This window comes from Notolepis coatsorum (assembly GCF_963971535.1).
Source record: "Notolepis coatsorum genome assembly, chromosome: 7".
NCBI lineage: Eukaryota > Metazoa > Chordata > Actinopteri > Aulopiformes > Paralepididae > Notolepis > Notolepis coatsorum.
The window spans coordinates 8831582-8850072 of record NC_140171.1 but is presented as its reverse complement, the minus strand read 5'-3'; the positions used below and the strand labels follow the sequence as shown (position 1 = coordinate 8850072).

Here is an 18491-nt window from a genome sequence, read left to right as displayed (position 1 = left end):
GAAATGGTGAATTTTGATGGCTAAGTGTGATTGCCATTACCATTGCCGAGATCCTTGCCGAGAACCTCTGTAGCCTCAAGTAATACCAATCTTTTAATTAATGATGGTAAATGGACTGCATGTATATAGTGCTTTTATCCAAAGTGCTTTACAACTTATGCCTCACATTCACACACCGACAGCGGATGCGACCAAGTTGGCGACAAGTTGCCAACCTGCCCATCGGGGAGCAGTTGGGGGTTAAGTGACTTGCTCAAGGACACTTCGACACGCTGCTGAAACCAACCGGGAACCTTCTGATTACCAAACAACCACACTACCTCCTGCGCCACTGTTGCTTTCAAAACTAACAAGGATACATTGATGTTACATTTTAACATGAGGGGTTTTAAGTGACCTGCCTCATTAAGAAAATGTTAGCTTACACAATAGGAAAAAAGTGCCAATGCAGACCTTTTGAAATGTCAACGTCTCACACACTCATATATACTGACTTTCAACATGTGTTTGTGTGTGTGTTGTCAGGTGTTGTTCGCTTCAGGAAAGGGGAGGAGCCAGAAATTCCTGACCGCTACAGATTCCTCAGATTGGCTCACCTACTGAAGTGGGTGGAACTAAATCTCTCTGCTGTTTTTGGATGTTATGGAAGAAAATAACTCAGAAAATACCAGTTTAAATGTCCTTCCCACAACCTGACCTTGTCTCCCCTGCGCTCCTATTGCATGTTTAATGTATACTCTTAGTAACCCTCTTGGGGACATTCGTCCTCTGCATTTCTGGAATTTGTGTCCCAACTCTGTGTGTGTGTGTGTGTGTGCAGGGGCAGCCGTGAGGTGTGTGATGATGGTACTGTACCAGGAGATGTGAGAGGAGCAGGAGGTCTGGACTCTGAATTCTTTTCTCACCTTAAGCGCAACTGGCTGTGGACCAACCCCCTGCTCACTGACAAAAAGGTGCGCACACACACAAAACAGACTCATGCACACACACGCACACAAAACTGACTCATCCACACACACACAAAACAGACTCATGCACACACACGCACACAAAACTGACTCATCCACACACACACAAAACAGACTCATGCACACACACGCACACAAAACTGACTCATCCACACACACACAAAACAGACTCATGCACACACACGCACACAAAACTGACTCATCCACACACACACAAAACAGACTCATGCACACACACACAAAACAGACTCATGCACACGCACACAAAATATACTCATGCACATGCATACTCATGCACACGCCAGCGTTTCCGTTAGCCGGTAATTACCGGTATTTGACCGGCAAAATCTGTTGAAGTCCGACATATTTAATCTCTCCGGTCATAATGTCCGGTGAAAATAATTCCCTCTAAGCACAATTTTATTATTTGAATTGTATTAAAATAGGCAAAAATTAAATAGCCTATGCGATGAACGAAACAATCATTACATTTGTTTCATCGTTGCTTCAACAAGCAGTTCTAATAATGACAACGGTGTGTCAGCGGGAGCTTGCTGCTAGATTTGTGAGAAGCATGTGCACACCAGCTGTGCCGGCACAGTGCAGTACTCCAATTCAGCCATTGGCAATTCAGCTGTTGGGTGGGGGGCGCTGCTGAGCGGTCCCCAGATGGGGCCTGAAAACATACTCATGCACACAAAACAGACTCATCATGCACACAAAACAGACTCATCATGCACACAAAACAGACTCATCATGCACACAAAACAGACTCATCATGCACACAAAACAGACTCATCATGCACACAAAACAGACTCATCATGCACACAAAACAGACTCATCATGCACACAAAACAGACTCATCATGCACACAAAACAGACTCATCATGCACACAAAACAGACTCATCATGCACACAAAACAGACTCATCATGCACACAAAACAGACTCATGCACACAAAACAGACTCATCATGCACACAAAACAGACTCATGCACACAAAACAGACTCATGCACACAAAACAGACTCATCATGCACACAAAACAGACTCATCATGCACACAAAACAGACTCATGCACACGGACAAAACATACTCATGCACACAAAACAGACTCATGCACACAAAACAGACTCATGCACACAAAACAGACTCATCATGCACACAAAACAGACTCATCATGCACACAAAACAGACTCATCATGCACACAAAACAGACTCATCATGCACACAAAACAGACTCATCATGCACACAAAACAGACTCATGCACACAAAACAGACTCATCATGCACACAAAACAGACTCATGCACACAAAACAGACTCATGCACACAAAACAGACTCATCATGCACACAAAACAGACTCATCATGCACACAAAACAGACTCATGCACACGGACAAAACATACTCATGCACACAAAACAGACTCATGCACACAAAACAGACTCATGCACACAAAACAGACTCATCATGCACACAAAACAGACTCATGCACACAAAACAGACTCATCATGCACACAAAACAGACTCATGCACACAAAACAGACTCATGCACACAAAACAGACTCATGCACATAGACACAAAACAGACTAATGCACACAAAACAGACTCATGCACACAAAACAGACTAATGCACACAAAACGGACTCATGCACACAAAACAGACTAATGCACACAAAACATACTCATGCACACAAAACAGACTCATCATGCACACAAAACAGACTCATGCACACAAAACAGACTCATGCACACAAAACAGACTCATGCACACAAAACAGACTCATGCACACAAAACAGACTAATGCACACAAAACATACTCATGCACACAAAACAGACTCATGCACATAGACACAAAACAGACTCATGCACACAAAACAGACTCATGCACATAGACACAAAACAGACTCATGCACACAAAACAGACTCATGCACATAGACACAAAACAGACTCATGCACACAAAACAGACTCATGCACACAAAACAGACTCATGCACATAGACACAAAACAGACTCATGCACACAAAACAGACTCATGCACACAAAACAGACTCATGCACATAGACACAAAACAGACTCATGCACACAAAACAGACTCATGCACACAAAACAGACTAATGCACACAAAACGGACTCATGCACACAAAACAGACTCATGCACACACACACAAAACAGACTCATGCACACACACAAAACAGACTCATGCACATGTACAAACACACACAAAACACATGCATACTACATACACATACTCACACAAACTGACACCCACATACTCACACAAACTGACACCCACATTCATATGTTACAAACACAAAGCACACTAACGAAACACAAATACAGACACATGCCCACACAAATCACACACAAAAACACAGGCCGCTTTTTAGACTGTTCTGCTTTGTTTGCCATTGCAAGGAACATCCTTCCCCTACAGACACCATGTGCCTCAGACGATAACTGTGTGTGTGTTCATGTGTGTTCAGTACCGCAGTAACGACGAGGTGATCAGCAGCAAGGTCAGACTGAAGAACCTCCTGAGCAAGAACTCCAGTCTCCTGATGGCCCTCAAAGCTGGTGACGTATAGCTTCTGTTCTGTTCCCCACGCAGTCTGTCCCGAAGGGAACACGTTATGAACACTTAGGGCGCGATCCACAAACAGTGGATTGCATGGTGCTAATTGTACCCTTACTTACAATTCATTATGAATTGAAAATGGGCGACCCAGATGTAAACAAGACGAAAGTCTTTCTCTGGTCTGCATCCCCTTAACAATTGTGTGTATTGAGCCGTACTGTACTGTACCCATTCTGCAATCTGTTAATAAAACTTTCAATCAATCAATCAATCAATCAATCACCTGCGCGGTGCACTCCATTCTTTGTGGATCCCGCCCCCTTAGTTTGTCCTGAAGGGAACACATTATGAACCTCCAACACTTTTATACCACAGCCTTGAATCTGTACGGAACATATTTTTTGCACCAAAAATCTAATTTGAATGATTTTTGTACGTGTGCTGTCGGAACAGTTTAATGTTTGTAGGTTAAGTTTATTAATTTAATATTCGCCAATTGTCCTCTGTCATATTTTTCTAATTGAGAAATGTCCACGTTATGAATTTATGAAATAGTTTAATTTATTTAGTTTTATCAGTTACGATTTTTGAGATATTGGTAGAAGTGATGGTGGCGTGTATTGATGCATGTACATCTACATCTGTACACAGGTGGATCAACGTCTCCCCGCTGTGTCACAACCAAGCGTCCCTTGATGATGTTGGAGGACGTTGAGGTAGGAATCACATTTGGAATCTCATTTGATTTAGGTTATTTTGTTGTTGGAAGATATCCCATAATATGACTTCATATAACATGCTCTACAGTCATTTACATTGATGAGAGTGAAGGAGAGAAGATAATACAATATGGAATCTGGAAGGGATATATTAGCCTTCAAAGTCTGTTAATTTTGAATGAATAAGATAAGATATTCCTTTATTGATCCCCTTGGGGAAATTCAGGCATCATAGCAGCATGGGGGAGCGGGAGGGGAGGTACAGGTATGGGCAGAGTAATAGTAGAAAGACATAAATATAGGCAATAAAGTAAAAAGTAAACAATCTAATTAACTCTGAATATAAGCATTAGCAAGTAAGCAGTGTAATCAAAGGTGCAGGTGAGGGTCTGTATGCCATATCAGTTATATTATACGTTACAATAAATATGGTCTATTGTTATCTTTTATACAATTTTGTATTATTTATTATATATATATATATCTCTGTCACAAAGTTCAGCTACAGGAAATAAAGAAAACAGCTGTTGTGGGAGGGGCCTAGAATGAAAAACAAAGTTAGCGTGTGGTTGTTGTGTCCCCAGCTGGTCATACAGCCAGCCAGCAGGAACCAGCTAAGTTAGTGTGTCTTGTGTCCCCAGCTGGTCATAGAGCCAGCCAGCAGGAACCAGCTAAGTTAGTGTGTCTTGTGTCCCCAGCTGGTCATAGAGCCAGCCAGCAGGAACCAGCTAAGTTAGTGTGTTGTTGTGTCCCCAGCTGGTCATAGAGCCAGCCAGCAGGAACCAGCTAAGTTAGTGTGTTGTTGTTGTCCCCAGCTGGTCATAGAGCCAGCCAGCAGGAACCAGCTAAGTTAGTGTGTTGTTGTGTCCCCAGCTGGTCATAGAGCCAGCCAGCAGGAACCAGCTAAGTTAGTGTGTCTTGTGTCCCCAGCTGGTCATAGAGCCAGCCAGCAGGAACCAGCTAAGTTAGTGTGTCTTGTGTCCTCAGCTGGTCATAGAGCCAGCCAGCAGGAACCAGCTAAGTTAGTGTGTTGTTGTGTCCCCAGCTGGTCATAGAGCCAGCCAGCAGGAACCAGCTAAGTTAGTGTGTTGTTGTGTCCCCAGCTGGTCATAGAGCCAGCCAGCAGGAACCAGCTAAGTTAGTGTGTTGTTGTGTCCCCAGCTGGTCATACAGCCAGCCAGCAGGAACCAGCTAAGTTAGTGTGTCTTGTGTCCCCAGCTGGTCATAGAGCCAGCCAGCAGGAACCAGCTAAGTTAGTGTGTCTTGTGTCCTCAGTTGATCATAGAGCCAGCCAGCAGGAACCAGCTAAGTTAGTGTGTTGTTGTTGTCCCCAGCTGGTCATAGAGCCAGCCAGCAGGAACCAGCTAAGTTAGTGTGTCTTGTGTCCCCAGCTGGTCATAGAGCCAGCCAGCAGGAACCAGCTAAGTTAGTGTGTCTTGTGTCCTCAGTTGATCATAGAGCCAGCCAGCAGGAACCAGCTAAGTTAGTGTGTTGTTGTGTCCTCAGCTGGTTATAGAGCCAGCCAGCAGGAACCAGCTAAGTTAGTGTGTTGTTGTGTCCCCAGCTGGTCATAGAGCCAGCCAGCAGGAACCAGCTAAGTTAGTGTGTTGTTGTGTCCCCAGCTAGTCATAGAGCCAGCCAGCAGGAACCAGCTAAGTTAGTGTGTCTTGTGTCCCCAGGTGGTCATAGAGCCAGCCAGCAGGAACCAGCTAAGTTAGTGTGTTGTTGTTGTCCCCAGCTAGTCATAGAGCCAGCCAGCAGGAACCAGCTAAGTTAGTGTGTCTTGTGTCCCCAGCTGGTCATAGAGCCAGCCAGCAGGAACCAGCTAAGTTAGTGTGTTGTTGTGTCCCCAGGTGGTCATAGAGCCAGCCAGCAGGAACCAGCTAAGTTGGTGTGTTGTTGTGTCCCCAGCTGGTCATAGAGCCAGCCAGCAGGAACCAGCTAAGTTAGTGTGTCTTTGTGTCCTCAGTTGATCATAGAGCCAGCCAGCAGGAACCAGCTAAGTTAGTGTGTTGTTGTGTCCCCAGCTGGTCATAGAGCCAGCCAGCAGGAACCAGCTAAGTTAGTGTGTCTTGTGTCCCCAGCTGGTCATAGAGCCAGCCAGCAGGAACCAGCTAAGTTAGTGTGTCTTGTGTCCCCAGCTGGTCATAGAGCCAGCCAGCAGGAACCAGCTAAGTTAGTGTGTTGTTGTGTCCCCAGCTGGTCATATAGCCAGCCAGCAGGAACCAGCTAAGTTAGTGTGTCTTGTGTCCCCAGGTGGTCATAGAGCCAGCCAGCAGGAACCAGCAAGTGGTCGGAGGAAAGAAACAGCCGAGGAAGAAAGGCAAGAAGGAGGTGGTCGCCAAGGTCACACGCAAGAGGAAGAAAGGTGGGTTACGTCGTTTTGACGTCTTGGTTGTTAATATCTTTGTTCACTGTTCTTTCCTATGGGCCGTTTGGAAAATAAAGGACATGTATTACATAGAGCGAAACCTAGAAACACAAAAACATGCTCTGTGCTCAAATAATGAAAATGTCATACTGATGATGGTAGGTCATCTAGTAGTGGTGGTAAGTCCGGTTCTTTTTAAGGATTCGGGATAGTGTGCGTCACTCACTGAAGTGATCCGGTTCATGTGAGTCACTTGAGTCACCCCCCCCCCCCTGGTAAAAAAAAAGATTGTAGCTATAATACTCCTTAATAAGTGGTACAGTAGTATAAGCCTATTTTCTGTCTGTTGTCTAATAATAATAATAATGTAACTAATAATTTGGTGTTTTGCTTACAATAAAATATGCATTATTTACTAGTCTATAATATACCACTACTACTTATAATAATAATCATAAGCATCATCATCACCATCATCCATCATCATAGCATGTGCATAAAATATATCAGCCACATAACAAACACCAGTGTGTTTAACCACTTGTTTATTGCATTATTTAACTTATTACTTATTACTCGCTCGCAATTCATTCAACCTTTATTTTGAAAGGCACGGAGGTTTCCATCATTTTCAGCGACGACGAGATTACATAATATTACATAAAAGTCCACGGTGCTCCTGTTGGACTAACAGGAGATCGCTAACTCTAATCTTTGAATTAATCTGTGTCCGAGCCATTTCCGCCAAGTCCACTAACAGGAGATTGCTAACCCGAATCTTTGAACGCATCGGAGTCTCTGCGAGTCCGCCGTCTTTCCGTTTCAGAATCGGATGAAATATTAACTAAATTAAGATAGAAGGACAATATAATATAATTATGAAATAAAAATAGGCCAGGGCTGTACAACTGTAAAATAAAAAAGTGGAATAAAATAAAATGGGATATAAATTTAATTAAATAGAAGCACAAACACAGTATAGTTAGTTATATAAGTAAAAAAAAAAAAAAAAAAAAAAAATATATTTATATATATATATATATATATATATAAAAAAGAGTCCGCTACCCGAGACACATTCTCCTTGATTTGTACCGCAATTTGAGACCGAAATTGGAGCGTGGAACAAAACGCACAAATGCCATCCCCATGCACATTCAAGTCCTCTCCACCCTCGGGTATTTGGCCACCGGCACGGTCCATTGTGATATTGGAGATGGATCGAGCAATAGACTGTTACTGTACCACCCATGTACATTTACATTTAGTCATTTAGCTGACGCTTTTATCCAAAGCGACTTACAAGTTCTGTACGACAAGTGATCAGGAAGGGCACAACTCTATCAGCTGAGTAACAATGTTCATCAAAGTGTTGCGTGTTACAGTGTAGGTTAGTTTATTAGGACAATTGCATGACAGTAAGGTTAGTTAGGGTTCGTTTTTTTACTTAATTTTTTTTTATTATTATTTCAGATAATGGTAGGTGTAGCTGTCAAAGCTCCATCACAAATTCAGTTATGTGAATAGAAAGGGATTCCACTCAGTCAATGTTGCGATGCGGAATACAAGTCATATCACCCACATGATATATGCTATGTATCCAGAGCATGTATTCTTTTCATTCATTTAAGACTTATTGCAAGGGTTTTGTAATACACATACACTCAACAAATAACCTCTGTTCTCGTTGCAATGCGTTTTTTATTCTTTCTTATACAATAGGAAGGGGGAAGAACACTATATTGTGCGTGTTCATATGACTTGTATTCTGCTTACACCTTCGGAGTTCTACTTGTTTCGTTTAACGTTATGGCAAAGCCTTTTGAATGTGGTCGGGGCGTTACCGCGTTTCTGCGGTCTGTGCGCAAAATAATAACGAGTTGAGTTACGCGGAGCGCAGTCAGTACACCCCGTATATTCCGATAACGCTATATATAAACCATGCTGCATTCATTCGGAGAGAAAGACCTATTATTCCAAATGCTATTTGTAGGGTTTTGACCATAATTACACTACTGTTGCTATTTTACAATTAACTATAATGAATTATGGGCCATACAGAACACGCCAGTGTTGAAACTAATACACGGAAGCTTATTTCCGAGTTGCAATATTCATATTCTACCATCGGGCGCCAGGTACGCATGCTCCGAGCTGTGCGTAGAAATACGCACAAAGTCAAGCACAAGTTCAATTTGATAAGTCCCACACTTTGCTTAGAAATGATCGTATGCACGGGTTACGCACATATCTGTGCGTACGCAACGTTGATAAATGAGGGCCCTGAATCCTACTCACCTGAATCCTACGCACCTGAATCCTACTCACCTGAATCCTACTCACCTGAATCCTACTCACCTGAATCCTTGTTTTATAAAAGAAAAAACTTGCTATCTAAATAAAGTTTATCGTTCTCTAACGGAACGTAGACCAATCTCGGTCACTCTCTTTGTCTGGGAACGCCCAAAACCAAATTCGGTCACGCCCCCTTTTTGCGCGACATCCAGGCTTTTTTTTTTACTGTCTGCGTTTGGGAATTTCATGTCGACAGGTGTGAAATTATACTTATTTTAGAATATATATATCAAATAATTTTATGAGTATTCATCTATATTTAGTCATCTAAAGACTATTAGATATGAACGTATGTACCAGTAAAAAGTGGGAATCTCTAGAATGTGTTTTGGGCGACGGTCTTTACAAGTGTGCGGGTAGCCTCTCTAATCAACTTGACGTTATACACAACACTTTCTGTTGTCAGTAGATGGCAGCATTGGTTTAAAAGGTGAAAATGTTATGACTACAAAATGACTACAAATCCCAAGACCTTTATCACCTAGTTGTTCACCGGATTAGGAAAACGTGATCTCAAGTCTCAACACAGGAGCGTTAAACTATTAATGCGACCTCAGTACAGTGACCAAGAATGGTTACCTAATTATCTTAATTCAAAAGTGCATCATTAGCATTATGTTTGTTGTCTAAAGGGTAACATAAATGATACAATTTAAGATTTTAATGTTATCCGCATATAAAGGACAAATAAAACATCGTTAATTTGTAAGAAACCTCAATGAAAACGGTGCAGGGTAAGTTATATTTCGCTATTGTTATGAAAATGTGATAGAATCCTATAAAAATGTGGACGCATTTGGTCACCGTGACGATAGTTCTATGAGAATTCCTTCAGATTTGCTGGTCATTACATCAAAGATGGATGACTAACAGTGTGTGTGTGTGTGTGTGTGTGTCTTTGAAGAGCCTAAGAAGCGAACCCCTGCCCACGACGAGGCCGACCACCGGGCCCTGAAGAGGATGACCAGACAGCGGGTCTACTGGTCCTTACAGGAGGACTCCATGATGATGCTCTGCAGTGTCTCCTCTCAGCTGCTCAACAGCAAGGTACACACACACACACACACACACGCCATGTGCACACACACACACGCACACTCACACAGACAGAGAGACGCGGCACACACACACACACACGCCATGTGCGCGCACACACACACACACACACACACACACACACACACACACACACACACACGCACACTCACACAGACAGAGAGACACGCATGCACACACACACACACTCACAGAGACACACACACTCACAGAGACACACACACACTCACTAGTGATTCACAGATGTAAAAATTGTGGCCGATACCAATAACCGATATTAATATTGCTGTTCTGGCCGATACCGATATTTACCGATGTCGATATCTCTGTATAGAAAACACTTTTTTTATCATAAACAAATAAAGAGCTATTTTCCAAAACGCATTTATTTTTTTTGTTTTACTTTTGTAACTTATTTTCAGAAATTACTGATATTTTGAAACTATTTAAGGCCCAAACATGTAAAAAAAAATTTTTTTTTTTATATATCGGTCTTATCTTGATATCGGACCGATACCGATATTATATCGGCGGCCGATATATCGTGCATCACTAACACTCACACAGACAGACAGAGAGAGACACACACACGCACGCACACGCATCGACCCGGCAGTATGTTTGCAACCTCCCGGGTGAGTTGATAAAGACTGCTTTCAGCAGGATCACAGACTCTTGACACTTTATTCCCTGCTATCGATTTCAGGTGAAACATTCACTGCAGGAATACAGGTGGTGGAAAGATTACAATGATTTCAAATGTCATGATATCCCCTGCACAGCAACACGCCACCACAGCACACTGTGTCCAGTCCAGTCCAGTCTAGTGAACGGACGGACTAACATATACGTGTTAGTGAGGCACCGCGGTACTGGTGTTTAAAAGACCCGGTTCTGCTCAAATGAGTGGCAGGCGGAAATTAATATGCGAGGCAGTCTTGAGTTTTGGTTCGAACATCTGCTGTTAATTCTCAAATCCGTAGTAGAGAATCCAATGCTATGACTACTACCATAGTGCATTTATACCTGTATCCCTGTACATATTAATACTACAACTCTCTACATCCATCTGATTAGTACTATTATTCAGTAGTACTAATTTATATATTTTATACCCAGTTTAATCACATTGTATATTACTATTGCACTTTACTGTTACATTTGCACTCTGGTTGGATGCCAAACCTCTTTTCGTTGTACTGTACTTGTGCTGTCTGATGACAATACATTTGAATCTATACTTATAGAGTTGATTTCCTCTGTCGTAGATGAAAAAGCCATTTGTACCCTACTGTGTGGTGAGGGACATGCTGCACTTAGAGTTTGAGAAGTCGCTGGACAAAACGTCTCTGGCTGTCGGACGGCGTACACGATACATCCTCAAGAACCCTCAGACGCTACTCAACTACAGGTCAGCAAGTCACACACGTACAGTACGATGCATCCTCAAGAACCCTCAGACGCTACTCAACTACAGGTCAGCAAGTCACACACGATACATCCTCAAGAACCCACAGACGTTACTACAGGTTGGAACTCAGGTTGAAGGTTTTTATTTAGACACAAAACATATACAGATTATTACTCTATTATACATTTTTGTCAAGGATAGGAACGAAAAAGGCGCAGTGACTTATTTACATCGTTGTCCTTGGATGTCAAGGATGCTAGAAACAGACACATACAACTCATTACAGGAAATTAATCACAATTATTACATTTGCATAGTAATAATGGCACAACCCTAAATGTATACAAACAAAGCACATTTGTTGTTACAATGTTCCTCTAGCCGAGAGTCTGTGTGTTTCAGGAAGCACCCTCAGGGGAGGGGATTTGGGGGTTGGGAGGGAGGGCGGAGAGTGGGGGGTGGGGGGGGTAAAGCTACAGTTGCCGCTTAAGGATAGGGTATTGGCTTAGGACTTGGGCGAATGAGACAGTCAAAGGTCCCTCCCCTCCAGTCCGTGCACATCGCCAGGTGTACACGTGGTAGGGAGGTTTGGGTGAGGATCGGGTGGGGGGGGGGTCTGCCATCCATCTTATCTTCAGACAGTTTGATTCTGTCCCGTCCTTGGCTGTGTTGAGTACGGACGTCACACACGTACAAGTTTGATACACTAGGATTGTAGTCCCCCCCCCCCCCCCCCCCCCCCCGCACAATTTTTAATCAATACATTAATGCCCAGTGTGGGGATATTTTAACATATTTCTTTTTACAAATGTCAGCGCTTTTAATGAAAGACCTTTTATTAAATATGTTGTATTAACTGATGTCCTGATGCCTGTCATTCCTGTAGTGCATTTTATTTGAGCTCTTCTCGACTAAAGAAATGGACCTATCTCAAACCTTGCCCTCTTTTCTTGAAGCAACACTTGTGATCGGAGGATAAAGAAAAGAGGTGGGGTTTTGAGATCATTTAATTCGGTCACATGACTTTGTTCACTAATCAATTAGTTGACTTAATCGACAACTCTGTGAAACTGTGTTTAAAGGACATCTTTAAATGTGCACTATGTAGTTTTGAGAGAGATACTTGTTTACATAAGCAGAGCCTGCTACTATAATGTAATTCTTTGAATTAGAGTCTGTTTTAATTTGATCATAAATTCTAAGATGAATAATTTTGAAGCACTGTGAATATGAAAGCCTAGCAGATGCTTCTTTGAATAGTAAATATAACACAATTGCAATTTGTTACACAACGTTTTCCAACTGTAATACGTATCCCCCAAAACTACATACTGCACCTTTTTAAATGTGGTGATTACCAGAGAGACGTGCTCGTTCAAGATCATTCAAGACATACCTCCCCTTACTGTGTGGGGAACAAAAGGCTAACTCCTGTGTCAAACTGACGGCGATGCTGGGCTGACGGTTATCAGGAAAGATGAAGCGCTGCCACACTGATGACCTCAGGGCAGACACTGATGACTTCAGGGCAGACACTGATGACCTCAGGGCAGACACTGATGACCTCAGGGCAGACACTGGTGACCTCAGGGCAGACACTGGTGACCTCAGGGCAGACACTGATGACCTCAGGGCAGACACTGATGACTTCAGGGCAGACACTGATGACTTCAGGGCAGACACTGATGACTTCAGGGCAGACACTGATGACCTCAGGGCAGACACTGATGACCTCAGGGCAGACACTGATGACCTCAGGGCAGACACTGATGACCTCAGGGCAGACACTGATGACTTCAGGGCAGACACTGATGACCTCAGGGCAGACACTGATGACCTCAGGGCAGACACTGATGACCTCAGGGCAGACACTGATGACCTCAGGGCAGAAGACACTGATGACCTCAGGGCAGAAGACACTGATGACCTCAGGGCAGAAGACACTGATGACCTCAGGGCAGACACTGATGACCTCAGGGCAGAAGACACTGATGACCTCAGGGCAGAAGACACTGATGACCTCAGGGCAGACACTGATGACCTCAGGGCAGACACTGATGACCTCAGGGCAGAAGACACTGATGACCTCAGGGCAGAAGACACTGATGACCTCAGGGCAGACACTGATGACCTCAGGGCAGACACTGATGACCTCAGGGCAGAAGACACTGATGACTTCAGGGCAGACACTGATGACCTCAGGGCAGACACTATGGCAGAATAAAATGTAGTTTTTGCATTGCGATGTGTAGAATTTTCGATATAGTGTCTCATCCATATTTAAAGTGTGCGTCTGTTCCAGGATCCGTCTGGCTGAGGTGTACCATATAGTGTTTCATCCATATTTAATGTGTGCGTCTGTTCCAGGATCTGTCTGGCTGAGGTGTACCATTATAGTGTTTCATCCATATTGTATCTTGTATCTTGTATCTTGTCTGTTCCAGGATCTGTCTGGCTGAGGTGTACCAGGACAAGCACCTCATGGCGCTGCTGGACAAGAACAAACCTGACAACCCAGATGAACCAGAGGTGTGTTTTTTTTTTATGCGTGTGTGTGTATGTGTGTGTGTGCCTGCATACAGTAGATATATTTTTATTGCTCGCTCTGTTGGTTGGTTGAGGTACTTGTAAGTAGAAGAAATGCATTGGTGGTTTTGGTGTTTTCCTTGGCTGTTCACAGTAAGAAGAAAGATGAAATGCCACCGGCCTCCTCTTCTAATCCAGGTGTGTGTGTGTGTGTGTATGTGTGTTAGGAGTGTGCGACAGCGTTCTCCGAGTACACCAGGCTGCTGAGACAGAAGTTCAGCACCGCCATGATCTCCAGTGACATCAATCTCCCAGATACCAAACGACGGCTGTTCTCACGGTACCATCTTCTCACCGACCCATGACCCTAATCCTCCCAGACACCAAACCCTAACCCTCCCAGACACCGAACACCAAACCTTCCTAGACGCCAAACTCCAAACCCTCCCAGACGCCAAACTCCAAACCTTCCTAGACACCAAACTACAAACCTTCCTAGACATCAAACTCCAAACCTTCCTAGACATCAAACTCCAAACCCTCCTAGACACCAAACTACAAACCCTCCTAGACACCAAACACCAAACCCTGACCCTCCCAGGCACCAAGCGGCTGTGATCACCTCACCATCTTCTCACTGGCATGACTAACCCTAACCTAACAGAGGGAGGGATGGGCTCTTGTGACCTTACCGCTGCCTTAGAGCAATTACACACTGGAACTAAATCTATAGACAGACTGCTAATTCTATTTTAATCTGAGGTATGTGATGTAGGCATCACAGCGCACCAAGATCAACCAATAGCAGTTTGGGATAGCACCACTAGATGGCAGTCTCTACAGAGTGATGTCTGGTGTGTGGTTGGTGTTTAACCACCAAATAAGATGGATGGATGAATTGAGAAATTTAGAAGTAGTAGGATCCTAGTTTAGTTTATTTATTTAGCACATTATAAAAAAATAGTGCTAGGAGGGAACGAAGCCCAAAGGGCTTGTACAAAGTTCCACTCCCATCCCATTGTCCATAAACATATATGAACGTAATACATGTAAACATGGTCTAGAAAATAAACTCAAAGCAGACACTATAGCGAAAACATGGAAGATTGACACGAGTCAATAACAAAAACAATCAATTATCATTATTAATTTTTTTACAAGTACAAGAAGGCAAGTTGTGGCTGTACATCACAGTGTGACACTTAATGTTGTATTACAGGTTTAAAGTTTTCACCATAGACGACGGAAAGCAGTTGACCCTCAAGGACACAATCAAGAGGTAGGGATTACATTGGATTACCAAGGTGTGTGTTATAATATCAGTGCATACGTTTCAATGTGTCACATTCATTAATTACACTATACTGTATTTCATCAGACTGGAATAACTTTCACTTTTAAATACACATGAAACCTCAGATGAGTTCTGAACCTTCAGTATTGGCCAGTACTGAGTACTGATCCATTACTGAACTGTATAGACATAGACCATCAGCTTGAGGTCATTGGACAAGTCACTTTTTTTTCTCCCATCCTCCCAATTTAGTCATTATCCCAATTATTCCCTCCTGGCCGTGGCACTGCCCTACAGTCTGGCTGTGAAGGGTGTAGACTACCACATGCTGCCCTACTGTCAGTCTGGGGAGGGTGTAGACTACCACATGCTGCCCTACTGTCAGTCTGGGGAGGGTGTAGACTACCACATGCTGCCCTACTGTCAGTCTGGGGAGGGTGTAGACTACCACATGCTGCCCTACTGTCAGTCTGGGGAGGGTGTAGACTACCACATGCTGCCCTACTGTCAGTCTGGGGAGGGTGTAGACTACCACATGCTGCCCTACTGTCTGGCTGTGAAGGGTGTAGACTACCACATGCTGCCCTACTGTCTGGCTGTGAAGGGTGTAGACTACCACATGCTGCCCTACTGTCTGGCTGTGAAGGGTGTAGACTACCACATGCTGCCCTACTGTTGGTCTGGGGAGGGTGTAGACTACCACATGCTGCCCTACTGTCGGTCTGGGGAGGGTGTAGACTACCACATGCTGCCCTACTGTCTGGCTGGGGAGGGTGTAGACTACCACATGCTGCCCTACTGTCGGTCTGGGGAGGGTGTAGACTACCACATGCTGCCCTACTGTCGGTCTGGGGAGGGTGTAGATGTTGCCCTACTGTCTGGGGAGGGTGTAGACTACCACATGCTGCCCTACTGTCGGTCTGGGGAGGGTGTAGACTACCACATGCCTCATCTGATACACGTGGAGTCGCCAGCCGCTTCCTTTCACCTGACAGCGAGGAGTTTCGCTCGGAGAGCATAGCGTGCGCGGAGGTTCACACTATCTCCCCCCCCATGACCCCTTCCCTGCTGAACAGGCGCCCCGACCGACCAGTAGGAGTCACTGTTGCAACGACCAGGACTCCACCGGCTTCCCACCCGCGAACACCGCCAATTGTGTTCGTAGGGAAGACCGACCGAGCCGGAGGTACCGCTCCCGGGAATTGAACCCGGGTCTCTGCGGTGGTTTGATTGATTGATTGAAAACTTTATTAACAGATTGCAGAATGGGTACAGTACAGTACAGCTCAATACACACAATTGTTAAGGGGATGCAGACCAGAGAAAGACTTTCGTCTTGTTTACATCAGGGTCCCCCATTTTCAATTCATCGTATCTGGTATCTCTTGGTATCAGATTTGACTATTTATACGATACCCTGTGTTATCAGAGTGATATCCAATATCAGTATCAGTGTATCTCTAACTATACCTGAATGCTGGTGGGTTGCTAGAAATGACAAATGTGAAATATAACTTTAACGTGTGTGTGTGTGTGTGTGTGTGTGTGTGTGGCAGTATGGCGGACATCCATGCTATACTGTTGAATAACTTGATCCAGAGCACTCTGGCCATGTCCAACTCCCAGATGAAGTCCTGCAGGTCCTTCCAGGTACAGACCACCTTCCGTACTAGAGACCGTTTGTTTTTTAATCATCGTTTGTTTTAATGAAGCCAGTAGAATCGCAGTCCAAATAATTTATAGATTTTTATATCCAGATCACCTGTACATTGCATTATTGCTGTGGCACTTTACGGTTGCATCTGGTTGGATGCCAAGTTGCCAAACGTATTTTTTCGTTGTACCGTATAATGATGACTTTGAAACTGATCTCGTGTAAATGCAGGTAGAAAACAGCTTGAGATTTTCAGACGTGCTCGTCTCGGATAACAAAGTGGTTTCGTGAGCGTAGGGCACGGTTACATAAAACACTCCCAGTGACAAATAACGGACTTAACCGTGTCGACGAAAGGAGGAGAAATGAACTGAAATGTGTTGGTTCTTTAAAGGCAAACTGAAATGGCCTGTTCAGACCCAGTTATTACCAGTTATCTCCAATCAAAATCGACTGCATCGCCGTCCTTGCCTCTCTCCCCACTCTCCTCTCCTTTCATCCTTATACCAGTCGGTGGATGTTATTATGCTTCCATAAGCATGTGTGTGTGGTGGAACCAGACTCATCGATTATGATCGTAGATGGATCTTCATGATCAATATATAGGTTTCATTGTGAAACACACGATGCAAAGTACATGTAGGTTAAAGGAGCTTTGCTGAGAGGAGTGTTTCCCAGCGGCCACCTGGGAGAACACTGAGGTGGAGAGGGGGTTCCAGCTCTCTGGTGGACAGTCATTTAGCTGAACAACACGTCAGCAAGAGGGGTACTTTAGGGTCAGTGGCGTTGTTCGTCCGGGTTTATGGACATTGTCTCTCTAAGTGTGTGATTGTTGATTTGATTTGATTTTGATTTAGTACATACAATTTATACAATAGTATAAAAACAAGGGGTACAAGGATAACATGTGAAAGTCTGTCGACTTGTTTCCAACATGGTCCCAAGAAGAATACAATAAATCACAAAGAAAGAGTTAAGAAGATAAAATAGATACAACAAGTAGATAAAATAGACAACACAATTTTCTGAAAGAGCCTCATTACAGCATGTCATGTTCCTGTTCTTCAAGAGTGGTGGCCAAGCAAGCACCCACTGTAACCTATTGTTGCAGATGTCGCTTCACACCCCTCTTGAAGACAGCAGTAGTGGGGGAGTTTAGTAATTTATAGACATGTGGCGGCTTCCACTCTTAGGCCGCTAGACTCTGGATATCGTTCTGATGCATCAGCGGCGGTGATGGCTATGGTACTCACCATTGTATCTTCTTGTATGACAAGGTTGGGGTGGTCCTCTCATTGGCTATCTGACCATCTCCTCCTCCTCTCTCTCCCCCAGACCTTCAGCACCTACAGTAATTACAACCAGGAGGTTCTGTGCCAAGTGTTCCTCCAGTGCAGGAGGCGGGGCTTGGTCAACCGCCGGCGTGTCGGCACGTGCGACGGCAGGAAGAAGAACAGAGCCCTGCCCATCCTGCCCATGTCCTACCAGCTGTCTCAGACCTACTACAGGTAAAACACACTGATGTCCTACCAGCTGTCTCAGACCTACTACAGGT

At 44.0% G+C, this 18491-nt stretch overlaps 1 protein-coding gene across 1 annotated transcript in view; it reads left to right on the top strand.

The window, feature by feature from the left end:
- Nucleotides 1-18491, top strand: part of gtf3c1 (general transcription factor IIIC subunit 1) — a 90583-nt gene that overhangs the window by 47577 nt on the left and 24515 nt on the right. Inside the window, exons 23-34 of the mRNA XM_084319474.1 lie at nt 526-604; nt 821-953; nt 3459-3549; nt 4202-4266; nt 6526-6637; nt 9900-10042; nt 11320-11462; nt 13907-13991; nt 14216-14328; nt 15208-15267; nt 16839-16932; nt 18272-18444. Of these exons, the coding sequence (XP_084175600.1) occupies nt 526-604; nt 821-953; nt 3459-3549; nt 4202-4266; nt 6526-6637; nt 9900-10042; nt 11320-11462; nt 13907-13991; nt 14216-14328; nt 15208-15267; nt 16839-16932; nt 18272-18444 (1291 nt within the window). The remainder of the gene's footprint in view (nt 1-525; nt 605-820; nt 954-3458; nt 3550-4201; nt 4267-6525; nt 6638-9899; nt 10043-11319; nt 11463-13906; nt 13992-14215; nt 14329-15207; nt 15268-16838; nt 16933-18271; nt 18445-18491) is intronic.